Source organism: Phacochoerus africanus, chromosome 12 (assembly GCF_016906955.1).
Source record: "Phacochoerus africanus isolate WHEZ1 chromosome 12, ROS_Pafr_v1, whole genome shotgun sequence".
Lineage (NCBI taxonomy): Eukaryota > Metazoa > Chordata > Mammalia > Artiodactyla > Suidae > Phacochoerus > Phacochoerus africanus.
In genome coordinates this window covers 38816886-38844339 of record NC_062555.1, presented here as the reverse complement: position 1 = coordinate 38844339, position 27454 = coordinate 38816886, and the positions used below count along the sequence as shown (strand labels likewise).

The 27454-nt window shown below is 43.3% G+C and overlaps 1 protein-coding gene across 3 annotated transcripts; it reads right to left on the bottom strand.

Annotated features, from left to right (window-relative positions):
- Positions 1-6009: 6009 nt before the first annotated feature.
- On the bottom strand, positions 6010-27067 carry APTX (aprataxin). 3 transcript variants are annotated; one of them, XM_047755176.1, is made up of 9 exons: positions 26914-27049; positions 18977-19030; positions 18756-18892; positions 16343-16389; positions 15842-16144; positions 15200-15259; positions 13918-14144; positions 7298-7401; positions 6010-6264 (listed from the first exon to the last, which is right to left on the bottom strand). In XM_047755176.1, the coding sequence occupies exons 3-9, from the start codon at positions 18886-18888 to the stop codon at positions 6110-6112; spliced, it is 1029 nt and encodes a 342-aa protein (XP_047611132.1). In that variant the 5' UTR covers positions 18889-18892; positions 18977-19030; positions 26914-27049; the 3' UTR covers positions 6010-6109. The 3 variants fall into 3 exon arrangements, with proteins under 3 accessions (XP_047611132.1, XP_047611133.1, XP_047611131.1); XM_047755177.1 differs by lacking the exon at positions 18977-19030 and having other exon boundaries at positions 26986-27067; XM_047755175.1 differs by lacking the exon at positions 18977-19030.
- Positions 27068-27454: the final 387 nt, after the last annotated feature.

Genomic DNA, 27454 nt, shown 5'->3' with positions numbered 1-27454 from the left:
AATAATTGGGGTCTAAGGGATGTACACACACACACCCCAGACCTCTGCCCTAGGAAATCCATAGATGACTGGTATGAAAAGGTATATATAAGGAGAGTCCACAGCTTTCATCAAATTCTCTTAATCTACGACTCTTTCAAAATGTCAGGAGTCCTAGTTTGTAGCTTTCCAGCTCTACTATTCAAGTACTATTTGAGGTAGGGCACTTATTCTGCCTGCATAGAAGACAGAGGTATTGGAAGAGCAGAAGGACAGAGGTGCCGGCAAGAAGTGACTGTTTCCAGTCCTGTTTCCACGTTTACTTGTGATAGAAACACACAACTTAAGAAATGGGGCGTGGCTCAGTGGTAATGAATCTGACTAGGAACCATGAGGTTGTGGGTTTGATCCCTGGCCTTGCTCAGTGGGTTAAGGATCGGGTGTTGCAGTGAGCTGTGGGGTAGCTTGCAGACTCGGCTTAGATCCTGCATTGTGGCTCTGGCATAGGCCAGCAGCTACAGCTCTGATTAGACCCCTGGCCTGGGAACCTCCATATGCCACAGGTGCAGCCCTAGAAAAGACGAAAAAGAAAAAGAAAAAAAAAGAAATGGGAAGAAATGAAATGAGCTAGCATACTTTCAATCCTACCTTGAACTTGACGCATCCAAGACCCTCATCTGATTAAATGCCAGAATCAGACCTCGACCCTGGCTCTGGCCAATTTTAGAGTCTATTTAACCCCCAAGCAACCAATCATCTAAGGTTTGTATCTTTATCTACACCCTGGTTTGCTGTCAAACTTACATCTTAATTAGGAATCGCTTAAATACATATAAGATGTACTTTTTAAACCCTTTACATTTTACTTTGAAACACTGATTCTGAAACATAAAGGAGTTACATAAAACTTCTTTCCCAAAAAAGCTTTGGTATAAAGCATGAATTAATAAGAATTTATTGTTCAAAGGCTGCCATCTGGTGGCCAAAGACAGCAATTCCCCAAAAAATAGACCCTTCAGAGAAAAAGGTATGGAAAACCCCAATAGGGTTTGATAATCTGGAATGTTATGTGGGAAAATATTAACATGTTTATGGCCCACTAATTCTTACCCATAAGAAGTTCTATGCTCATAGTAAATAGCAAAAGGATATTTATTAGAATGTTTCCAAAAGCCAGACACAGCCTTGTCAGGCCACACACTTAACAGTTAAATCCAGCTACAACAGAAAGAGTTCTCTTACATACTTTCAAAGTATGACACAATGGACTTCCCCTGTGGCTCATGGCATAACTACTCAGCGTTGCTTCTATGAAGTATGACACAAGGTTTTATTCATTCAACAAAATTTTACTGGGATCCTATTTCTGTTCCAGGTACACTGAATTTTATTGAGTATGATAGAGAACCCAAGAAATAGAATCTGTCCTAAAGAACCTCATGGTCTGGTGAGAAATAGGGTCCCCAGCCCGTAAGGCTGCTCATTTGTAGCCTACATGAGCCTCAGCCTTAGGGGTGAGTTATGGGTTAAAAGCTTCCACATGCCAGGGGTGCCTTTTTTTCCTCAATCTATATCAACAGATTTCTTCGGAAGGGGGGCTGTTATTCACATACCTACTGGGGATTCTGTCCAAAATCTTGGGTCTCTTTCCTAACACCTGACAAGCTGGAGGGATTACAGTTTAGTATTTGACCTATTCCTTCCCCTTGCTCTTTCATGGACATTTTCCCCTTTATGAGTTCTTAAAAGCAAAAGTAATGTTTTCCAAGCAATTCCCTAGGTATTTGTAACCCAAAAGATACGTGTGATAGTGAAAATTCTATCAGCAGTAGATAAGAAGTCAGCTGCTCAACTGCCTTTTCAGGTAACTTCCAAAGCCAGTTTCTCTGCCCTGGCCCTGGCCTCCTACCCCTGAGTGGAATCAATGAAAGAGCAGCAGAGGCTGGTGGTCTGCAGGTAAGCCAGGACATGGAAGTACCCCAGGACTCTGGCAACTCTAGCCATCATTCTAAGAGTATATCCTACAGCTCTGCACAAGATCCTTGGCTAGTAACTAATTATTCAATTTTAATATGATAGGGGGTTTTTTTTGATAGGCAATAAATAGATTTATTAGGATAGGAGGCTTGCGAGAAATGCAAGTGGGCAGGCAAGGAAGCTCTCTGATAGTTTTTCCTCCAAAAGCAAACAGTACAGGTTGGGCCTGGGGGCGGTGGGTTGTGTCAACCTTCAATTTGTAGGAGTTCCTGTTGTGGCTCAGTGGTTAACAAACCCGACTAGTATACACGAGGACGCGGGTTCAATCACTGGCCTTGCTCAGTGGTTAAGGATCCGGTGTTGTGAGCTGTGGTGTAGGTTGCAGACATGGCTTGGACCCTGTGTTGCTGTGGCTGGCATGGGCCGGCGGCTATAGCTCCATTTTGACCCCTAGCGTGGGAACCTCCATATGCTGCAGGTGTGGCCCTAAAAAGACAAAAGACAGAAAACAAACAAAAAAAACCTTTCAATATGTAGCTGCCAGAAGCCTAGGTCTGCTTGCCTGCTTTTCAGTCTTATATCTCATGACAACCATGTGGGGCCAATGGAACTACCAGTGTGTTGGGACATGTGTGCAGTCTGTATGAGCAGTAAAGATCAACTGCTGTGCAAACTGCTCCTCCCTGATCTGGGTAATTCTAGCAGGGGCCTCAGTCCTGTGGCCTTCCACTCCTCACCCCTCAAGATGGTCCAAGGTGACCACAGTATGTCATCCTCAGACACAGTGATTAGTCCAGAGATGAGTCTGTGACCTAAGGAGAAGAGTCAGAGCCCTTTCTATAGTTTGGCAGGAATGTCAGAGGAAAGGAATGCCCCGCCCCCTCCCGCCGCTGAGGCCTGTGGCTATTTTTGTTGTCCCCTGGAGAGTCAACATAGGAAGGCAGAACTAAGAGATGGAAAAAAGGGAATGCTATAGCGTCATTTAAACACCTACATTCAGCTATGCCCTTGGCTCCCCACCATGGGCCCAGAATCAGCATAAAGTGGGGTAGATGAAGACCTCTTCAAAAACTTACTTTACAGGTTAAAGCATAGGTGTAAAGAATCTCTTGTGTTTTAGAAAGCTCTTTGGTCAATTCTGATTTTAGAAAAAAAAAGGAGACCTTGGGGACTGAGCAATAGGAGCTAACCAGCTGGAGTCTGAAGACTTGAATCTTACTAAAAGGGATTTCAAGGATTATCTAGTCCAAGGCTCTGGTTTTAAAATGAGAAACGAAGACTGGAAGGGAAAAATAACTTGCTCAAGAGAGTATTCAATGAGGTCTCAGAGGTCAGATGGGGTTAGAGTTTAGCAGAGAAGAAGAGGACTGATGAGTGCTGGACTACCCAGGTACCTGGCCCTTGCATGTTCATACTTGTTTAATCCTCACAGTCAACCTGGGATTACACATTTTAGCTCAGTTTCACAGATGATGAAATTAAGGCCACAGAGATTAAATGACTACCCCAATGTCACACAGCTAACATGTAACAGAGCTGAGCTTCAAATATAAGCCTTAGTCCTTTTATTCCTATTCTATCTTTAGATAAAGAAAATATTATGAGGTAAGACAAGAAGGGGAGATCTAGCACTGATCCCATTCCTTATTCTTAAATAAGATGTCAGTGCCTTGAGAGCACCTGGGAAGAGTCAAGAATCCAACTTCAATACAGGCCAAGATCTGGTTTAAACTGCTAAATGAATCCCTTAAATCTACAAGTCCTAGCTGCCATTTAAAAATGACGAAGTTGAAATAAACGGTCTCAAGATAAATTTGCAAAATACAACAGGCAAAAGGAATTGAGTAGTGAGTGACCGAGAATCCCAGAACTCCTGTTTCCACTGCCCTACACCCAGGCCTTTTCCTACCCTGAAGTCTAGTTAGAGAGCAGCTGCCAACAGGGAAATTCTCAGGCATCTGAGGATACCACTGATTTGTGAGTCATCTGACAACTGCTTAAATGATGCTCACCTACCAACCCGTCCCTGAGTCAAAAGCATCAGAACCCTCATCATGAGGAAACTCTAAAACCCAAAGCTCATTCCTTGGTGGTAGTTAGTTTGCTTTAAAAAAAACTAATAACATATTAAGATATAAATATTATATTACTCCATTTTAGAGAGGTTAATGGAATTTGAGAGCCCTTTCTTCCAGCTCTGACTTGAGATCTATTCAAAGCCTATTCTTCATGCTCTCATACGAGGCATTCACTTGCTTAATTTCAGGTTCCAGTTCAGCTCTGTAATATTTTACCTACCTTCTCTTACAGCAACAGAAGAACTCATTTAAAAATATGCCTTCTTGGCTAAAAGTCTAAAGTGTCCATCTACATTCAACCACTTAATTTTAATAAAACGGCTGCCTTTAATTTTAATAAAACTGATATCGAGTTCCCATCGTGGCGCAGCAGACTAGGAACCATGAGGTTGTGGGTTTGATCCCTGGCCTCGCTCACTGGGTTAAGGATCTGGCGTTGTCATGAGCTATGCTGCAGATCGCAGGTGAGGCTCGGATCCCGAGTTGCTGTGGCTACAGTTCCAATTAGACCCCTAGCCTGGGAACCTCCATATGATGCGGGTGCGGCCCTAAAAGGACCAAAAAAAAAAAAAACCCAACAAAAAACTGGCTATGATAGGGCTAAGATAAAAAAGGATTCTTAGATCTTCATTTTTAGATCTTAGATCTTTCTTTAAAGAAAATAGCATAACAATAGTGCCTACTCCCCCCCAGAGTTACATACAGTGAGAAATAAATGAGATCATCTGAATAAAGCGCTAATGCTAGAAACACAAGAGTTGGACAAGTGTTAACTGCTATACTCATTAATTACTAGTAATTATGACTATTTCCACACTCATCAAAAACCACTGTGGCATCTTACTTGTGAAAGACAATGGGATCAAATGTGGTCTGTGTAGATTGAGGTTTTCCCTCTCCAGAGAGGTTATTGGCTTTTTTTTTTTTCAAACAAACTTAAGAACAAAAAAAGTCACATCCCCAAACAGATCAACAATTGATCAAAAACAATGTTTTAGATTTCCCTTCACTTTTAGTTCTGATGTTATCCAAAAACCAACTTAATCCAACCATTCCATCCATGTTTGTTCTCAGGGAAAAGTGGAGAGATGGGGTTCTGTGCAATTTTCTCATTCAGTAATTACCTTTTCAACATCAGAACTAACACTGTGACTATCAGCTGAACTCCTGAGAGTTTTCAATTACCCAAGAGAGATGCCCCAAACAAATGAACTTTATTTTTAGACAACAGATTCAAGCAGGCCACTAAGAAGACCTGACATTTGAACAGTGATGAATACATGGCTGAGTATTTCATTTTCAGCCAGGAACTCCTGATATTAGAAGGAAACTCAAGAGTTCCAGCTGTGGTGCAGTGGGTTAATAATCTGACTGCAGTGGCTCAGGTTCCATCCCTGGCCCAGCACAGTAGGTAAAGGATCCAGTGTTGCTGCAGCTACAGCATAGGTCACTGCTGTGGCTTGGGTTTAATCCCTGGCCCAGGAACTTCCATATGCACAGTTCGGCCATTAAAAAAAAGGAGAAAATTCCCTCCCCCCCACATCACCTAGATTAAACTACTGATAACTGATGAGACAGGCTTCCCAAGAAGGGAGCATTTGGGTAGTTGGGAATAGAAAGGAATGAAAGGGGGAAAGAGAAAGAATATTACAGACCAGGTTAAGATCAGATTACAATCCCAATTAGTGCTTTGGGATAAACAAGAGACCATTCTGGCTGCTCTGGTGAAGGGTATCACTAGAAACAGAAATACATAAGCAGTCCTCTGCTTTCATATCCTGCATCAGGTCAGTTTGAACATAGCTTTACTCCTATTAAACTTTGACAGGGCTTCTGGAGATGCTGGGTCATGCCTGTCCCAGCCATCCTTAACAGAGACCATAGCCATGACAAACCCAAATTCCTAATTCCTGAACTAATTTGAGTCACCTCACATTGTGGCCACTCAGGAATAGAACAAGTTTTGTTTAAAAAAAAAAAAAAGTATGTTTTAATTCAAGAAATAAAAATTCACATTTAATTCCAAAGAGGTGCCAGGAATTTGCTGTAAACAACCAGCCACACCTGCTGCAGAATCACTTTGGCCAGTGCTTCCTGAGATGCTCTTTCAGCTGAGGGATGGAAGGCAGCAGCTGCTGGCACTCATGACAACGGAGGGGCAGCTTCAAGAGCTCAGGCATCCCATCTCGGACAGTCACTCTGCCAGCCTCTTGTACCATCTCAATCACAGCTGCAGGAAAGGAAAAAAAAGTTTAGAGCTCAGCTACTCTGGAAAGCCAAGATACGAAAAAAAAAAAAAACAAAAAAAAAACCCCCAAACAATTAAAAGGAAAATCTGACTCCAAATAGGCCAGGTATCCTTAAAGCTGGTCAACTAGAGGTTAGGGGAATGGGCTTGGCAGATTCTAAACCTAAGCAACCTACCTCTGAGATTATTACATTCCTCCAGGACACACTCTAAGCAATCCATGTTACTATGTCAAAGGCTTGTTATCACAGGGCTTAACCCCTGGTTAGCTAGTTAACATCCTAGAGTACAAAGTTCTACAATGTACATACCTCTTCTACATATGTTTTCTTCTACATACACACAGACCCTGTTAGGTAACCACTCTTGACAGAAGGCAGCCCCCACACTCCTCCCAACTGATGACAGAAGAAAGACATAACAGTTTAGAGCTTTCAGACCCATTAACTCCAATAATTCTCAGGACCACACTTAAGTCTCCTGTTGTTAGAATAAACAACATTCTTTGGACCCTGACATTAACAGTATTCTAAGTTCCCTAAGAAGTCTGCTCATAACAAAGTGGCAATCCTACTACAATCCAAATAATCCAGTTCCTTTTAATGGGGCTCTCAGTGTAGACAACACAAAGTTGTACATGGTTTTTGAAGCCAATATTTATTTATTTATTTGTTTATTTATTTATTTATTGTCTTTTTGTCATTTTTAGGGCCACAACCCCATTTGGAGGAGGTTCCCAGGCTAGGGGTCTAATCAGAGCTACAACTGCTGGCCTACACCACGGCCACAGCAACACCAGATCTGAGCTGCATCTGTGACCTACACCACAGCTCACGGCAACACTGGATCCTTAACCCACTGAGAGAGGCCAGGGATTGAACCTGCAACCTCATGGTTCCTAGTCAGATTTGTTTCCGCTGCTCCACAATGGGAACTCCTGAAGACAATTTATCAATAGGAAAATAACTGAAACAAATGTAAGGACAACTGGTGAAAATCAAAAAATACTGTTTACCTTGTGATTCCAGGAAGTATTCGGTATTGAAAGAATTCCAATGCTTTTTGTTTTTAAGGCAAGGAGAATCAAAGTCCTGGCTGATCACATGAAGGTGTACGTGACTAGTTGAGAGGGAAAAAGACTGACCATTAAACCCAATAAAAACTACAGTTTAATCAAAATGACAAACAGTAAAAGTATGAGGATATAAAATATTGATAGTGTTTCTATTTCACTCAATTCATTTATTCACTTAAGAATATTTACTGCTCTCAGAGTTCCCGTTGTGGACAGTGGTTAACAAATCTGACTAGGAACCATGAAGTTGCAGGTTTGATCCCTGGCCTTGCTCAGTAGGTTAAGGATCCAGCACTGCCGTGAGCTGTGGTGTAGGTCACAGACTCGGCTCAGATCTGGTGTTGCTGTGGCTGTGGCGTAGGCCGGAGGCTATAGCTCTGATTAGACCCCTAGCCTGGGAACCTCCATATGCCATGGGAGCGCCCTAGAAAAGGCAAAAAGACAAAAAAATAAAAAAATAAAAAATATTTACTGCTCGGAGTTCCTTTCGTGGCTCAGCGGTTAATGAACCCAACTAGGATCCATGAGGATGCGGGTTCGATCCTTGGCCTCGCTCAGCAGGTTAAGGATCTAGCACTGCCGTGAGCTGTGGTGTAGGTTGCAGACATGGCTTGGATCCAGTATTGCTGGGGCCTGTGGCGTGGGCCAGTGGCTGCAGCTCCGATTTGACCCCTAGACTGGGAACCTCTCTGTGCCAAAGGTGTGGATCAAAAAGGCAAAAAAAAAAAAAAGAATATTTACTGCTCATTAAGTACCTACTAGGGTCAAGCAGTGCTCTAGCTCTGGGAATTTAGCAGTGAACAAAATGGGAAAGGCCTGTGCTCTTATAGAAATTATATTCTAATGAGGGGAGAGAATAATAATAAGTAAATAAACAAGAACAATTCTAATTGTTAACACTGCTGAGAAAAAAAGTGAAACAGGGAAATGGGATAGAAAGTGCCTAGGGGGTAGAGGTTGCCTCTTTAAGAACCTAGAGTGTTCAAGAAAGAGCTCTCCCTGGCAGTGATTTCAGCTAAGAAAGCAGTCAGGCAAGCAAAGATCTGAGGAAAGAGTATTACAGGGAGTGCGAAGGCCAAGTGTGAATGAAGGCCCTGAGATGAGAAAGAGTTTGGCGCAACCAAGGAAGGGAAAGGTAATATGGCCAGAATGGCTGGAAAGAAGGAGCAGCAACGGGAGGAGCCAGATCATAAAGAGTCTTACAGGTCAGCAGAGGGTTTGCTTTTATTTGGAAAGCCATTGAGGGATTTTAAGCCACAGACCGCTATTATCTGATTTATACTTTAAAAGATCATGCTGGACAAAATCCAACACCCATTTCTGATAAAAGCCCTTCAGAAAGTAGGCATAGAGGGAACCTACCTCAACATGATAAAGGCTATATATGACAAATCCACAGTGAACATCATTCTCAATGGTGAAAAGCTGAAAGAATTCCCACTGAGATCAGGAACAAGACAAGGAATTCCACTCTCACCACTACTCTTCAACATAGTTTTGGAATTCCTAGCCACAGCAATCAGAGAAGTAAAAGAAATAAAAGGAATCCAAATTGCAAAGGAAGAAGTAAAACTATCACTGTTTGCAGATGACATGATACTATACCTAGAGAATCCTAAAGACTCTACCAGAAAACTGTTAGAGCTCATCCATGAATTTGGCAAAGTCGCGGGATACAAAATTAATACACAGAAATCGACGGCATTTCTATGTACTAATAATGAAAGATCAGAAAGAGAAATTAGGGAAGCAGTCCTGTTTACCATCGCATTCAAAAGAATAAAATACCTAGGAGCAAACCTACCTAAAGAGACAAAAGACCTGTACTCTGAAAACTATAAGACATGATGAAAAAAATCAAAGACGACATAAACAGATGGAAAGACATATCATGCTCTTGGATTGGAAGAGTCAATATTATCAAAATGACTATGCTACCCAAGGCAATCTACAGATTCAATGCAATCCCTATCAAATTACCAAGGACATTTTTCAAAGAACTTGAACAAAACATTTTAAAGTTTGTTTGGAGGAGTTCCCGATGTGGCACAGTGGCTAACGAATCCGACTAGGAACCATGAGGTTGCAGGTTCGGTCCCTGCCCTTGCTCAGCGGGTTAACGATTCGGCGTTGCCGTGAGCTGTGGTGTAGGCTGCAGACGAGGCTCGGATCCCGCGTTGCTGTGGCTCTGGCATAGGCTGGTGGCTACAGCTCTGATTAGACCCCTAGCCTGGGAACCTCCACATGCTGTGGAAGCGGCCCAAGAAATAGCAAAAAAACAAACAAAAAAAAAAGATAAAGTTTGTTTGGAAGCACAAAAGACCCAGAATAGCCAAAAGATATCCTGAAAAAGAAAAGTGGAGCTGGAAGAATCAGGCTCCTGGACCTCAGACTATACTACAAAGCAACAGTCATCAAAATTGTATGGTACTGGCACAAAGACAGAAATAGAGATCAGTGGAACAGGATAGAAAGCCCAGAATTAAACCCACGCACCTACAGCCAGCTAACCTATGACAAAGGAGGTAAGAATACACAATGGAGAAAGATAGCCTGTTCAATATATGGTGCTGGGAAAACTGGACAGCCAAATGTAAAAGAATGAAATTAGAACACTCCTTAATACCACACACAAAAATAAACTCAAAATGGATTAAAGACCTAGATATAAGACCAGATACTATAAAACTCTTAGAGGAAAACATCACTCTCTGACATAAATGATAGCAACATCTTCTCAGATCCACCTCTTAGAGTAATGACGGTAAAAACAAAAATAAACAAATGGGATCTAATCAAACTTAAAAGTTTCTGCACAGCAAAGGAAACCCTAAACAAAACAAAAAGACAACCCACAGAATGGGAGAAAATCTTTGCAAATGATTCGACTGACAAGGGATTAATCTCCAAAATTTATAAACACCTCCTACCGCTCAATACCAAAAAAACAACCCCTGGGAGTTCCCATGATGGCACAGCAGAAACGAATCTGACTAGTATCCATGAGGTTGCAGGTTCGATTCCTGGCTTTGTGCAGTGGCTCGGGGATCCAGACATTGCCATGAGCTTTAGTGTAGGTCACAGATGCAGCTCAGATCCCAAGTTGCTGTGGCTGTGGTGTAGGCTGGGGGCTGTAGCTCTCATTTGACCCCTAGCCTAGGAACTTCCACATGCTGTAGATGTGGCCCTAAAAAGAAAAAAAAAAAAAACCCACCCCATCAAAAAATGGGCAGAAGATCTAAATAGATGATTCTCCAAAGGAGACATATGGAGGGCAAAAAAACACATGAAAAGATGTTCAACATCACTCATCACTAGGGAAATGCAAATCAAAACCACTATGAGGTACCTTACACCTGTCAGAACGGCCATAATCCAAAAGTCTACAAACAATAAGTGCTGGAGAGGGTGTGGAAAAAAAGGAACACTAGTACACTGTTGGTGGGATTGCAAATTGGTGCAACCACTGTGGAAAGCAGTATGGAGATTCCTCAGAAAACTCAAAATAGAACTACCATTTGATCCAGCAATCCCACTCCTGGGCATCTACCCAGAGAAAACCATGACTCGCAAAGACACATGTACTCCGATGATCACTGCAGCACTATTTACAATAGCCAAGACATGGAAACAACCTAAATGTCTATCGACAGAGGAGTGGATCAAGAAGATGTGGTACATAAACACAATGGAATATGACTCAGCCATTAAAAGGAACAAAATACTGGCATTTTTAGCAACATGGATGGACATAGAAGTTATCATGCTAAGTGAAGTCAGTCAGACAATGAGACACCAACATCAAATGCTATCACTGACATGCAGAATCTGAAAAAACCGAACGAACTTCTTTGCAGAACAGGTACTGACTCAAAGACTTTGAAAAACTTATGGTCTCCAAAAGAGACAGTGTGGGGGGTGGGAGATGCGATGGGGGTGTGGGATGGAAATCCTATAAAATTGGATTGTGATGATCATTGTACAACTATAAATGTAATAAATTCATTGAGCAACTAAAAAAAAAAAAAAAAGATCATGCTGATTACTTTGTAGAGAGAGGGCTGTAGAAAGGGTAAGGATGGATACAGAGTGACCAGTTGGGAGGCTGCTGCAGTAGTCCAGGCCAGAAATAATCATGGTTTAGACTAGAGCTACAGCAATCGAGATGACAAGAAGCAATACATTTTTTTTTTTGTCTTTTTGCCTTTTCTTGAGCCGATCCCACAGCATATGGAGTTCCCAGGCTAGGGGTCTAATTGGAGCTGTAGCCACCGGCCTACACTAGAGCCACAGCAACGTGGGATCCGAGCCTCATTTATGACCCACACCACAGCTCACGGCAACGCCGGATCGTTAACCCACTGAGCAAGGGCAGGGATCGAACCCGCAACCTCATGGTTCCTGGTCGGATTTGTTAACCATTGCGCCACGACGGGAACTCCCTGCCCTAAATTTTTGAATAAGGTTTTCACAATTAAAAAATCTTTTTAATGAGATGCAACATATATCCACCCTGTGACCCAGCAATTCCACTTCTAGGTATTTGTTTACACAGGAACAAAAACACGGGGTATCTCCATGATAAACACAACATGCATGAATCTCAAAATCCATTATGCTAACCAAAAAAGTATACATTGTATGATTCCATTTATATTAAGTTCTAAAACAGACAAAACTCACCTATGCTGAAAGAAATCAGAGTTACAGTTGGAGGTTGAGGGAGGATGAACTAGAAAAGTGCACAAGAGAACTTCCTGGGAGAGAGAAATGTTCTATATCTTTTTCTTTTTCTTTTTTTGCTTCTTAGGGTCGCATCAGAGGCCACGCTAGGGGTTGAATCTGAGTTGTAGCTGCCAGGCTACACCACAGCCACAGCAACGTTAGATCCGAGCCACGTCTGTGACCTACACCATAGATCATGGCAACACCAGATCCTTAACCCAGTGAGCAAGGCCAGGGATCAAACCTGTGTCTTCATGGATGCTAGTCAGATTTGTTTCTGCTGAGCCATGATGGGAACTCCAAAATGTTCTGTATCTTGACCACAGCGATAGTGACATGGCATATACATGTGCCCAACTGATCAAACTATAAAACTTACTATGCATTTTACTATATGTAAGTTATGTCTCAATTTAAAATAAAGAGTACGTAGCTCCCACAGTGGTGCAATGGTATCGGCAGCATCTACGCAGCACCAGAACACAGGTTCAATCCCTGGCCCAGCACAATGGGTTAAAGGATACAGCCCTGCTGCAGCTGTTGCAACTGTGGCTTGGATCTGATCCTAGCCTGGAAACACTATATGCCGCAGGGCAGCTGACAAAGAAAAAAAAAGAAAAAGAAAAGAAAACAAGATAAAGAGTATGATAGGGGAAAATGTGGTACAAAACTTTCATTTGGTTAGTGGCCAGTAATCTAAGCCATAATTATTCACGTAATAAAATGTGAAGAATGTTGGGTAGTTAAAAAAAATAACCAAAAGAAATTCTGATACATGCTGCATCATGGATGGACCTTGAAGACATTATCCTAAATGAAATAAGCCAGCCACAAAACGATAGATACTGTATGATCCTACTGGTGTGAGGTATGAGGTACCTAGGGTGATCAAATTCATAGAGACAGAAAACAGGATGGTGGCTGCCAGGGACTAGGAGAAGAGGAGGAATGAAAGGTAGTATGGGGAGTTCCCACTGTGGCACATCAGGATAAGGATCCAGTGTTGACTCTGTGGCAGTTCAGGATCAATCCCCAGTCTGTCCGATCCAGTGTTACGGATTCAATCCCTGGCCCAGGGGCTTCCATATGCCACAGGTACAGCCGAAAAAAAGAAGAACAAAAAAGAGAGAGAGAAAGGTAGTTTTGGAATATGAAAAAAGTTCTAGAAATAGATGGTGGTGATGGTTGCAAAACAATGTGAACCTACTTAATGCCACTGAATTGCACACTTACGTATATTTTACCACCAAAAAAAAAAAAAAAAAGATAACTCAGAAATCCAATTAGACTGCTTATCTTGTTGCTTAGCTCAAAAGAATGAAAAACATGCCTTGCCTAAATTCTTTGAAAAGAATCAATCATTCCTTTCTAAATCCTTCTGGGTATGATCAGAAGGAAAACAGACTCTACACTTTTTTCTCTTTTTATTTTAAATCTCAGATCTACTAAGTTGTCATGAGAGAAGTCAGTGAAGCTTGTCTCCTTCAAAAAAATGGTCCTTAAGTGTTTAGGGTTATAGATGCTTCTGAAAAAGCTGAAAAAAGTCACTGACCACAGTTCCTGAGGGTAGTGAAACTGCTTCATCTAACAGGTTAGGCTCGCAGAGTTTACCCTCTGAGAACTGTACATTATCCAGTTATAAGCAGAAGTAGGAACCCAAGGCTTGTAAGCATGTCAAGCAGATGGGTAGAAGTTTCAGCCCACCTGCTTTGGAAATATTCCCCCCCCTTAGTCCCCTGAGCCTCAGGCTATTGGGACACTCAGCAGACCCAGGCAGAATCTGTCTGTCCACTCAGACAGAACCAGGACATGGCAGCACTCCCCACAAGGCTTACCTCATGCTGGGAATGGCGTGGTAGCCCAATCGGAAGCGGAGTTTGCTGGAGCCAGCAAAGTCTGCAATCACCTTTTCACCCACAATGTGCATGTGTTTGAGGAGCTCAAGGTGTTCTCTGGTAACAGCCTTCAGACTGGAAATGGAGGCCCATGGTAAGACCAGCCAGTGGTAACGAGCCTTGGGGTATTTATCCTTAATCACCACCACCTGGTCATCTTTGTAAACCTAGCAGGGGGCACAAGAGAAGAAAACGGCCATCTACCACACATCTTGTGTGTGCCAGACACTGTCATATTTATTAACTCAATTTCCCCACAATCTTATGCCGAAGGTCTTAGCATCCCAACTTTGCTAGATGAGGGCAGAGGTTCAGAGAAGTTGAGTAATTATGCCAGGTCACAAAGTTACTAAGCGGGAAGCCAGCACAGCTGTAGTTACCCCAGAGTCACCATACTACACAGAACACACAGAAGAGGCCCAGCACAAAATAGTTCCTGAGGATCTGATGTAAAATCCCTGTAGGCATAAATTCAAATGCACCCTTCTCCACTCTAACACAGCAGACCACAGGACACAAGCAAGTGTGTTCCAAGAAGGCTTGTCATCCCGGGATGTAGTTTAAGAACTCAAAGACTCCTCCCAGGATGATGGCTGACTAGTATACAGGGCAGCCCAGTATATAGTCACAATACATTATCTGATGCTCTGTTGAAAGCGACCCATACGAAGGTTAAGACAACTTGATGGTACCCGGAAGGTCAGAGGAACAAGGCAGAGAGGATATTCATTTGAAAAACTTAGCTTCTGGAGTTTCTGTCGTGGCTCACAGGAAACGAATCCAACTAGTATCCATGAGGATGTGGATTCAACCCCTGGCATCACTCATGGGTTAAGGATCCAGCGTTGCCAGGAGCTATGCTGTAGGTCACAGACACAGCTCAGATCCCCGTGGCTGTGGCTGTGGCTGTGGTGTAGGCGGGCAGCTGTAGCTCTGATTTGACCCCTAGCCTGGGAACTTCCATATGCCACACGTTTGATTCTAAAAAGACTGAAAAAGAAAAAAAAACAAAACAAAAACTTAGCTTCTCTCCAAAGAGTTCCAGCTGCTAACATGCTAACATAGTGACAAAAGAAAGGCCACTCGATCTCACAAAACAGCCCAATAAAATGAATCGCATTCAGAAGGACTGCTCTCCTCTGACTTCATTTGTAGTTATGACCTCTGTGGAGTGATCATTTAAAACATGCAATATACTTCAATGCCAAAATTTTATTCTGACCTGCATTTTGGGGTCCTCCATGGAAATCTTCAAGCCTTGACTCCAGTGGCCCGATGATTCCTAAAACAAAAAAGGGTAATGTAAATTGCAAATGCTGATAGTTAATACTGTACATCAAAAAAAGTGCAACCAAAGTTGAAATAAGGTTACTTTTTAAGAATTAAACTATATCCCTTTACCTCAATCTTTTGCCTTTATAAACCACAAGGTATTCCCATTTTCTTCCCATATTGAGCTCTGCATGTCTAGGCAGAAGCTGGAAACGCAGACTGAACTGCATCTTATTTGCCCTCTCCCACTCCATCTACAGTTTGGTTAAGTTTCTGCTTTGACATCAGGCTGTGAATTACACGATCTATGAAGAGTTTTGATGTTAACCTTTTATAGACACACACATGACTGAGCCATCTTAGTAGCTCAATGCCAAACATACTACTGTTACCACCCTACCTTCAAGTGGCTAACCTCAGGAGTTCAAGAATAAAAGGTCATTCATCCAAATGATTGGAGACACAAAAAAGTGACTCTTTCATCATGGATAATAAGCGTTCATATGTCTGGGCTTTACAGCATACAAAATAATTAAGCAGTCATTACATCTCATTTAATCTCCATATTATCTGTCAAGCACATGATCCTCACCTTTTTGGTGGCTGCATCCTTTTCCTTCTTTGGGGGCACAGAGCACTGGCTAGGGTTGCTCCCAGGTTCTGCTCCTGTACTGGGCTTAGCTTCCTGAGAAGCATCCCTTTCTACAGAATCACTGTTGCCTGACCTCTTTCTCTTCCTGTGTGTTTTCAGGCCAGGGCTCTTTGCTTCTTCCTCAAACTCTATAACATATGGATAAAGTTCATTCACCATGTGGAGAACCTGGCCAGGCTGCAGCTTCATCTCTTGGTCCTTACCAATTATGACTGAGTCAATGCTGGTGGGATTGACCCCTACCTGCGGAAGAGTCAGAACGTAATTATAATAATAGCAATAATACCATTAGTAATATAGCCACAGCTATGTTTAACCACTTACTATGTGCCAGGCACCATGCCTAATATTCACTTTACTGGCTGGCACAGACACTCTAAAGTCAACAGCATAAGAAAATCATCAAGTATAACTGGAAATCCAAGTTACAAACACACATACCTGTTTTACCTTGACATATCCTTTGTTACATTCTGCTTTCAATTGTACTGAAAGAGAATGAAAACAGTTAAACCCAAAGGTCACAGAGAACCAGACACTCGTTCCTGTTCTCCCAACAAGACAATGAGGCAATTTGACAAGGGTTTCCTCAAAGGTCTACAAGCAAAATCATCTGTGATTCAGGTGGTTAGAGCACCAAATCCTTCCGTAAAATGCCCAATAGGCGTTCTCTCATGGCTCAGGGGGTTAAGGATCCATCATTGTCACTGTAGTGCGGGTTTGATCCCTGGCCCACATGGGTCACAGGTGTGGCTGAAACAAACAAACGAAAACATATAATGCCCAATAACATACATACTCCCTTGGCTAGTGCTAATATCTCTATAAGGCAGCTTCACTGAATTCCCACCAATCTCCCTATTCCAGAGTCCCTGGCTCACTTAGGGTCATAGACTCTGCAGTCAGGGAAGGGGACCTACTTCTCTCACAAGGTCATACAGCTCAAGATTAAGTTAGACTTCCACTGGAAGTTCCCTTGTGATGCAGAGGGTTAAGGATCCAGCACTGCTGCCGCAGCTGTGGTGTAGGCTGCAAATGCGGCACAGGTTCGATCCCTGGCCTGGGAAATTCCACATGCCATGGGTATGGCCAAAAAGTAAGTAAGTAAATACATAAATAAATAAATTAGACTTCCACTAGAGTTCCCGTTGTGGCACAGCAGAAATGAATCTGACTAGGATCTGAGAATTTGCGTTTGATTCCTGGCCTCGCTCAGTGGGTTAAGAATCTGGGGTTGCTGTGGCTGTGGTGTAGACCGGCAGCTGCAGCTACAATCCAACCCCTAGCCTGGGAACTTCCATGTGCAGGGGATGCAGCCCTAAAAAAAAAAAAAAAAAAAATTAAGACTTCCACTGTTATATGAAACTAGCAGATGCCTACAGAGAAAGACGTAAAAGATATATTCCTGGAAAACAAAGTTCAGCTGAGGCTGCGTAGGAAAAGTGGAAAGAAAATTCTCAAAAGAGTACTGCAGGGACAGAACAGTCTGAGCATGTGTGGGAAAAGTAACACTAAACATTCATGTTCAGATAAGTGAACAAAAAGTTTCTTAAACAATGAAGTCCTACTGCATAGCGGAGAGAACTATATTCAATGTCCTATGATAAACCATAACGGATAAGTTTAAAAAAGAATGTGAATCACTTTTCTGTACAGCAGAAATTAACATGACTGTATAAATCAACAATACTCCAGAGTTCCCACTGTGGCACAGTGGATTAAGAACTTGACTGCAGCAGTCCAGGTTGATGCGGAGGCATGGGTTCAATCCGGCCTGGTGCAATGGGTTAAAGGATCTGGCATTGCCTCAGCTGCAATTCAGATGCAATCCCTGGCCCAGGAACTTCCATATGCCACAGGTGCAGCCATGAAAAAAACAAAAACAACAATACTTAAAGAAAAGGGAAGGGAAGGCAAGAAGAAAAAAGTTTCTGGGGTGAGACAGGGAGCAAAGAGATGCCACAGCTGCTCCAGAGAGGATAGGCAGAAGACAGACTGACATACACACCCTACAGCTGCTATTGTGACAAGGGGAACAGAGAGCAAGAAGAAGCTGTGTCTAATTCTGTATCTTTGGCTTAGTCAGCTCAAGCATGGCCTTTTTTTTTTTCCTCCCATTTAAATTAACTCATGCGGGAGAAACCATAATCAGTGCTGCAGATTCCAAGACTAAGGAAATCCTGCTATGAGGAATCCTGCTAGGGGAAGGCCTATAAGCAGTGAGTATGCCTGAAATTTACAAGTTAAAAAAACGAGGTACATGGTTTTTCCTGAGGCCTTTCATTTTATTAAATCCTAGGAAAGCCATTTCAAGAGCTGGATGCCATGGCCTTTTTTTTTTTTAATATTATTTTTAAACCCACACCAGAGCAGCAACCCAAGCCACTTCAGTGTCAAGACCAGATCCTTAAAGCCGCTGAGCCACAAGAGAAATCCCCATAGTCTCCTAAACATACCATCCTCTGAGTGCGGCTATACGTACAGGATGGATTCATCCCATCACCTCTCAAACACGATTTCATCCTGGAAATCCCAAACTCAACTGTCTCCCTGCCCAACAAGCAGACTCTCTGGGCAGAGTGCAGGACTCAGTTCCACCACCCCACAGTACAAAGTGGAACCTGCCTGCTCCCAACACTGAATATTAACTACTTTCAGAGTCACCCTGGGGTCAGAGGGTGAGATCAGGAATGCATAAGGCCCTGGTGTTGACTTAAGAGTTCTGTTTCTGAGTTTTGTGTATGGCACACAAAAGGTTTTCTTTTCCATCAGTAGCATCCGGTGCATCTTTGATTATTACTATCTGAAGGAGCCAAACATAGTAATCTCTGCATTCATTGCCATGACCAGTTACCTTGCTGTCGAGAGCACTTCTTGTCAGTGATCTTGGTCTCTGGGCCTCGCCCAACAATGACTGCTTCCAAATGTGGAAGCTTGATACGCTGGTGCCGGCTGTCCTGTCTCACCAACCAGCATACCCGAGTCATTATTCTGAGAGACAAAACACAAGAGAATTGCTGGAAACATCAGCACAAGTCCTCCAGGGCCACACCCAGACACACATATGCCATTTACCAGCTGTTCCTCTTGAGGCAAGTGACTTCACCTCCCCAGTCTGAATTTCCTCACCTGTAAACATGATAATGATAGGACTCCTGAGGCTTGTGAGGATTAAATAAGATAATGTGGATAAATATTTACTTCTGTGCCTGAATTACGCTACGCAAATATTTGTTTACTGGCATACTGTGCATGATAGACATTAGGCTACATGCCGAGGATCAAAGGATGATGAAACACTGTCCCCATTCTTCAGGGGCCTGGAGTACAATGGGGCAGACAGACTCACATACCAATTATTATGATATAATGTAATTCCCACCATAAGGGAGTAACTAAATAAGGCCTTAGCCCAGGGAAAGGAAAGACTGATTCTTACAGGGAGTATCAAAAAAAAAGGCTTCATGAAGAAGGGATATTTACACTAGGTTTTAAAGGACAAGAAATTTGCCTGGTGAAGGACTAACGACATAAGAACAAAGGAGGTTCTTCATGTCCACGAGCATCTTTACGTGTATTAGAAGCTTTCCTTCCCTTAACTGTCATAACATACTGATGTTAGAATACATTTTAGGGAGTTCCTGCTGTGGTGCAGTGGAAACGAATCCGACTAGTATGCATGAAGATGCTGGTTTGATCCCTGGCCTCATTCAATGGGTTAAGGATCCAGCATTGCCGTGAGCTGTGGTGCAGGTCACAGAAGCAGCTCCGCTCTCTAATTGCTGTGGCTGCAGCATAGGCCAGGAGCTACAGATCTCACTCGACCCCTAGCCTGAGAACTTCCATATGCTGCGAGTGTGGACCTAAGCAAACAAAAAAATACATTTTAGTGCCATCTACCAGAAAACTGTCATAATAAATACACAAGCCTACAATTTCTAAAGTGTGGATGCAGCACCTTTATGCAATACACATCCTGCACAACACTAGCGGAGGTGCTGGTACTCTTTTGAAAAACAACTTCTGTAGAAGGTCATGTAGAGTGTCAGCAGAAGAGAAAGAGAAGAAATTTGGTAAAAGGATGAGGGCTGAAAAAAGGCAAAACAAAGGGGATGGAGGAGAAAAGGCAGAAGGAACTGTGAAGGTAGGCTTAATTACTGATTGCATTTGGGGAATGACAAGGGAGTAAAGGGAGATACCGAACAAGATTTCTAATTTAGAAATACCCATCAACCAAAATGAGGAGTTCGAAGGCAGATACAATTTGGGGATAATCAACAGGTGAAGAAGGGAAGGTTTCAGATTGAAACACAATTAGATTAAGTTGCCTGTGGAAGATCCTAGAGTCACCCTGGTATATATGGGTGGGTATGAAGTTCAGAAAAGGGAATGGACTGAATATGTGTGTGCATGTATGTGTGTGTTTTGAGGATACAAAGAGCTTCATTTGGGGGTCTTAGGAATTGCAATTTGGGAGACACAGTTTAGAGTAAAAGTGAAAGTGTTTCAGGTAAGAGAAAGAGTCAGGGGCTTATAAAAGCAAAGGTTGTTAAAAATTGTCTTATAAGAATTAAGATTAGGATTTCCCGTTGTGGCTCAGTGGTTAACGAATCCAACTATGAACAGTGAGGTTGCAGGTTCGATCCCTGGCCTCGCTCAGTGGGTCAAGGATCCGGCATTGCTGTGAGCTGTGGTTTAGGTTGCAGACTCGGCTCAGATCCCGCGTTGCTGTGGCTGTGGTGTAGATAGACGGCTACAGCTCCAATCCGACCCCTAGCCTGGGAGCAGCCCTAGGAATGGCAAAAAGACAAGACAAAAAAAAAAAAAAGAATTAAGACTAGCTCTAATGCAAAAATGAAATATTTGTCCTCAACTGAATATATATATTTGAAAGGCATCAATGTGTCATGAAAGTTAAGACAAGGAAAGAGGATGAGATCACACTGGGGGGCAGAGCAGGGACTTGTGGGAGGGATAGGACTAAATCTTCAGGATGCCCATCCCCACCCCCTCTGATTCCAGAAGCTTATTAATGCTTGAGCCTCTAAAACCCTTTCTTTGATGGAGTTCCCGTCGTGGTGCAGCAGAAACGAATCCAACTAGGAACCACGAGGTTGCAGGCTCGATCCCTGACTTCGCTCCGTGGGTTAAGAATCTGGTGTTGCTGTGAGCTGCGGTGTAGGTCACAGATGTGGCTCAGATCTAACGTGGCTGTGGCTGTGGTGTAGGCCGGCAGCTGTAGCTCCTCCGACTGGACCCCTAGCCTGGGAACCTGCATATGCTGAGGGTGCAGCCCTAAAAAGCAAAAAAAAATTAAAAATTAAAAAAAAAAAACCCTCTCTTTGAGAAATGCCTTCTGCAGGCCTTCTGCATAAGCTCTGTACTCATAGGGAAAAGAAAAAAATTAAGAGTTTTAAAAATCAGAGTTTCGTTATCATCTGCAAAGACAGGATAATGCAAGGCAGCAGAAGCAAATGAACACAGAGCAGGTGCAGTCACAGAAGTTGGATCAGTCAGGAAAGGCTTTGGAAACTGCCCAGTAGAAAAGGCCAAGAGCCAAGGGGACAGAAAAGAAAAGGAGTAGGAATGGACATTCCATCTCAAAACACACAAGTGACAGTATAAACCTCAACAATGACAAGTCATGGGTGGGGGTGAAAAGATCTTAGTTGGCTGACCCAAAGGAGCTGCCACAGAGAGCCACAAAAAAAGGCAGAGGTGCAGAAAGAATACTAGGCCAAAAAGTTGAGATTTAACCACCCATATCAGACAACTGCCAAGGTCTGAGCTGCACAGCAAAGTGAAACAACAGCAGCTGTGCTTAGGCAGGCTGAAGTGGGGAAAGCTAGAGTCTGAGATTAGTCAGGAGGTTGTAAGTATGTGGGCCAGAGTAAGGTTCAAAAGGCAGGTGAGCAGGACTTTGTGAAGGAGCCACTCCAAGAGCATGAAGAGTCAGCTGCAAATCTAAACCCCAGAGCCTCAAATGATAATGGTGCTAACAGGCAAGTCCCATTTTTTGGGGGGGTGGGGGGGTTGTACCTGCAGCATACATAAGTTCCCAGGCCAAACCTGTACCGCAGCAGTGACAATGTTGAATCCTCAACCACTAGGCTACCAGAAAACTCCAGGGAAGTCCCACATTTAAATGCTATGTGTTCAGAAGGGCATCTGTTTGCACTTGCTAGAAACTGATGAATGACCAGGTGATGGACTGAGAAGTGAAACATGTCTTCATTAAGCATTGGGAAATGTTGACTGATTACTCACAGTAATAATAAAAAAGGCATGGGAGTTCCTGCTGTGGTTCAGCAGTAACGAACCTGAGGATGCAGTTCTATTCCTGCCCCCACCCAGTGGGTTAAAGATCTGGCATTGTTGTGAGCTGTGGTGTAGGTCACAGATGTGGCTCAGATCCCACATTGCTGTGTCTGTGGTGTAGGCAAGCAGCTACAGTTCTGATTCAACCCCTAGCCTGGGAACTTCCATGTGCCGCAGATTTGGCCCGAAAAAGAAAATTTAAAAAAAAAAAAAAAAAAAAGCAGCTTAAAGAGAGAATAGTTGGAGGGCAGGGACAGGAGAGAATCCAATGGACAGCTGAGAGCATGGCTGACTTTTTCAGGATAAAAGGATCTATCCCTCCTGCCCTATACAAACACACATTCACATGCTTCACTCCCCCTAAAGTCCTGAATGTTCAGCACAGCCCTGGAAACTTGCCCAGCCCTGATCAATCCCAAATCCCTCAGGCTAAGTTAGAACCCCACAAAGGTTACTTATTTCACCTCTCACTTCTTTTCATTGAACTAGTCCCATTTACCCACCCCTTTCTCTCCTCCCTTCCCCTGGACTCACATCATGCTCCCTTGCACACACATACATCCTTCAGGTATGTAGCAGATCTCCCAAATAAATCATCCTTTATATGCTCTCCTGGGTACTGAATTATACTCTCTCCTCCCTCCTGCAAAACCAAATCCTTTTTAACTCCCAAGTCCTACCTCCTCCCTTAGGCCTTCATGTCCCTCTCTTCTCTGCATCTTTTTATTGGTGTGGTCAATTTACCGTCTCTGAAATTAAATATGAATCCCATTGGTCAGATGAGATTATAATCTCCTTATAAACAGACTGCAGCCATTCAGGAAACTCTGGAGATCACTGATCTAGGCCAGATGTGGTCTCGTACTTCTGGATCCCCTAGTGTTCAGCACATCTTTATCAAGTGCACACTATGGGATAGGCACTTAGTAAATGTCTTACTTATATCATGTCATTTAAACTTCACAACAACTCTCATTCTAAGGAAAACTTAAGTCTTAGAGAAAATAAGTAACATGTTCAAGTCACACAGCCAATGTGGGCCAGAACTAGAATTTGAATTATTCTGAAGAATGGGTTCTTAAATACATCATATGCTTTTTGTCTTCACTTATTTGATCATTCAGTCAAAAGAACTGCATGTTTACTATGTACCTCATGCCCTTCTGGTGCTGGGAATAAAAAAATAATACATCTCATTTGTACTGTTTGATGCAGATATAATACATTATTCTTGCATTCAAAAGGCTCAGAGTCTGGTGGAAGAGAGAAACTCAAAAACAATTGTAACAAATGTGGAAAGTTTAATGACGGGTCTATGCAAAGGCTATTGTGGGAGCACAAAGCTGGAGTACCCAACCTAGACTAGGAGAAAGGAGGTGTCAAGGTTTCCTATAAGAGGTGGGCCTAAAATGAGACCTACATATTAACTGGGTTAATTAGGTGAAAGTGGGCAGCCTAATTAGGTGAGAAGCAGGAAGTGGAGAAAGGAATCAGAGAGATTATAGTCAAAGGGAACAGCAAGGGCAATGCATGAAGAAATAGCACGGTGAGCATGAAGAGCAGTTCGGGGTTGGCTGCAACCTAAAGTATAAGGCAGAAAAGAGGTCAGAGTTGCAGGCGGGTCCAGATGAAGCACAGCGCTGTGTGACTGGCTGAGAAGCTCAAACTTTGGAAGTTCTAAACTTTAGAAGTTCTATTTGTTTAGTAAACAATACATATTTGATGAATAAATGAGTAGGAAAAGACTGGATGAATCAACAGACAGATTTTAAAATATTATTAAGCAGGACTTTGACTCAGGTTTGTTTTCAAAGATCATTTAAGGGAGAGTAGTTAGTGTGGAGAACATATATGTGGGGAATAGGACTAGAGATGGGGAAACTAGTTAGAAGGCAATCATATTTCAAATGAGCGATGATAAGGTTTAAAGGCCAATAATAGAGACAGAGAAAAAGAGTGGATTTGAGAAATATTTAGGGAGTAAAATCAACAAGACTTAGTGATGGATGTGCTAAAAGTTCAGGGAAATGTGGAATGTGAATGGTCTGTGGAACTTCCAGGCAAAGCTATCCAGCACGGTATAGTTAGAGGTGAACATGAAACTCAGAAGAGTAGTCTAAGCTGGTATTTTGATTTGGGAACATGCAGGAGGGAGTTAAAACCAAGCCAGCTGGGAGTTGCCGTTTTGGCGCAGCGGAAACGAATCTGACTAGTATCCATGAGAATGAGGGTTCGATCCCTCACGTTGCTGAGTGGGTTGGGGATCTGGGGTTGCCATGAGGTGTGGTGTAGGTCACAGAAGCAGCCTGGATTCCGAGTTGCTGTGGGGGTGGTGTAGGCAGCAGTGTAGCTCCAAACTGACCCCTAGCAGGGGAATTTCCATAGCTCCAAATTGACCCCTAGCCGGGGAATTTCCATACGCTGAATATTCGGTCCGAAAAAGAAAAAAAAAAAAAAAAAGTCAGTTAATATGCTCATTCAGGCAGTGTGTAGCAAATGAAAAGAGCAGTGGCTAGAATCACAAGCCTTGGAAACCCACAACATTTTAGGCAAAGAAAAAGACTATCCACTGGAAAGGGGAGGGGAAAAAAAAGGAGTTCCCATCATGGCGCAGTGGTTAACGTATCCAACTAGGAACCATGAGGTTGTGGGTTTGATCCCTGGCCTTGCTCAGTCGATTAAGGATCCAGTGTTGCCGTGAGCTGTGGTGTAGGTCGCAAACTCGGCTTGGATCTGGTGTTGCTGTTGCTGTGGCTCTGGCGTAGGCCGGCATCTACAGCTCTGATTAGACCCCTAGCCTGGGAACCTTCATATGCCAGGGGAACAGGCCCTAGAAAAGGCAAAAAGACAAAAAAAAAAAAGAAAGAAAAAAAAAAGGACTATCCACGGGAGAAATGACTGGTTAGAAAAGCACATGGAGAATCAGCTAGAACGTAAGCTCTTTAAGAGAAAGCACTCTAACTTGTTCATCTCTGTACTGCAATAAAGGGTACAGAAATGCTGAATAAAGAAGCTGGTATATCGCCGTAAAAAGCAATCAGGAGAAATATTAACAAGTTTCAAAAGCAACAAAGGGATCCAGTAATCAACTGAAGAACATCTATCTGCTTAGGTAATCCACCCCAGGGAAAATATCAGGGGAAGGATAGGTCTGAAAGCTACACTGCAGGAAACCAAGGTAAGGAGTTGGAAACAGAATTTAGAATACTCCTTCAAAAGTTTGGATAAAAAGGGAGAAAGAGTTACTGGATGAGAGCTAAAAGAAAATGGATCACTTCTTTCTTTCTGGCTGGGATTGGGGGGGAAAGGATCTGAGAAACCTGACCTTGTTTATACACCACTGGGACATAGACATGGGCAGGAAAAGGTCTCACAAGTATAAAAGAAAGGTCAGAAGCAAAGATAAAGAAATCTGCTTTGATCAGGACACAGCTCATCCTCTGACACTTAAGGAAAGGTAAACGTAAGTATAAATCTAGATTACTTTGTGTGAAGGGAAAGGAGGGGCAGAAATTTGAGGAGCATGTGTAATAACCTCAATTTTCTCCCTAACATAGTAAATAGTAACAGAGTAAGGTGTATGGGAGCTTAATAAACTGAAGAAAACTGATACAAAACAGTGGATAACATCCAAGCCTCCGAAGTCCAACTGCTAGAGTTCAAATCTTGCCTCCTCCACCTTACTCACCATGTGACTTGAGGTCAGTTATCTACGGTCTTTATTTCTTCAGCTGTAAAATGATGTTAATTATTGCTCTACACCATGGCATTGTCACAAGGGCTAAATTAAGATGTAAAAAGTTCAGCATCTGACAAAAAACACGGATTCAACACTAGTATCACTCTTGTTAACAGTGGAGGTAGGATGAAAGCGGGAGCTAAGGAAATGATCATCCACAGCACTGACTGCAACTAAGGTGAAAGGGCACAAATCTGTTTCGTCTCCCCATAGGAAGACGCCTGTCTCAAACGTTCTAGTGATATTCAATATAAACCAAAAGGCCCCAAACCTGGACCACATTTAATTCCATATGGAAATTATATCCTTGTTTTCTTCTTTTGTCTTTTTGGCTTATTCTAGGGCCGCTCCCGCCCATATGGAGGTTCCCAGGGTAGGGGTCCAATTGGAGCTGTAGCCATCGGCCTACGCCAGAGCCACAGCAACACCAGATCCAAGCAGCGTCTGCGACCTACACCACAGCTCATAGCAACGCCGGGTCCTTAACCCACTAATCAAGATCAGGGATCGACCCGCAACCTCATGGTTCCTAGTCGGATTCGTTAACCACTGCGCCATAACGGGAACTCCTACATCCTTGTTTTCTTGAACCACTATCACTCACTAGTCTGTGTGAGAAAAGGCTTGCATCTTCTGACCTTCCTATAAGGCCTGTCGAGGGCGCTGTGAAAGGCCCTCAAGTTCCTTTCAGGGAGCGTTTCTGGGGAAAACGTCGGTCCTGACAGGCTGAGCCGCCTCCTTGGGTTGGACAGTGCCCACTCTCTAATCTTTCCTCTGCTTGTGTTCCGACTGACACAAGTGATGGGCACAAGTGAAAGAACGCTGTTTGACGAAACCAACATGAAAGCCGCCAAAACACGGCAGGAGAGAAATGGGACGCCCAAAGCCCTAGAATGAAGCAACACCTGCCGACAGAAGCCGTGAGAACGTCACTCAGGGGCAGTAGGGGACCAACCTGAGGCCCACATCCACGGCTTTCAACCCGGCCAGCAGGGCAGCGGAGGAGGTAGGCCAACAACTGCCTTACCTCGAGACAGCAGAGGCGGATAAGCTCACGTTACTCCTCCATGACGCACAACTTCCGGCGCTGAGGAATGACGTCGCTAGACAGGCTGGAGTGCAACCAGTGACGTTACCATCGTCTGTCCCAAGATTAGCTGAGAGGGTCTCGCCCGATGCCCGGTTAGGGAAGTGCCCGCCCCACTTGATTGCTTAGTGGGCCGCTCTCCGAATTCGGACGCTCCTGGCAGTTATCCCATTGAAAACGGGCTCTCTCCGCATCTTTCTACCCGAGAGCCGCTCTTCTGTCACCACCTCTTGGTTTCTGAATTGGCAGAGACCAGGCAGCTGTCCTCTCGGTGGCCGTGTCTAGGCAGCTGTGCAGCCTCTTGGCATTCTTTTCGTAAGGAAAAGCCCGCGACTTTTCCGCTATACAAATTACCTGCGTTATTCTCTCACCCCCTTTCAAAGCTACAGTCTGCTTTCTCCTTTCCTGG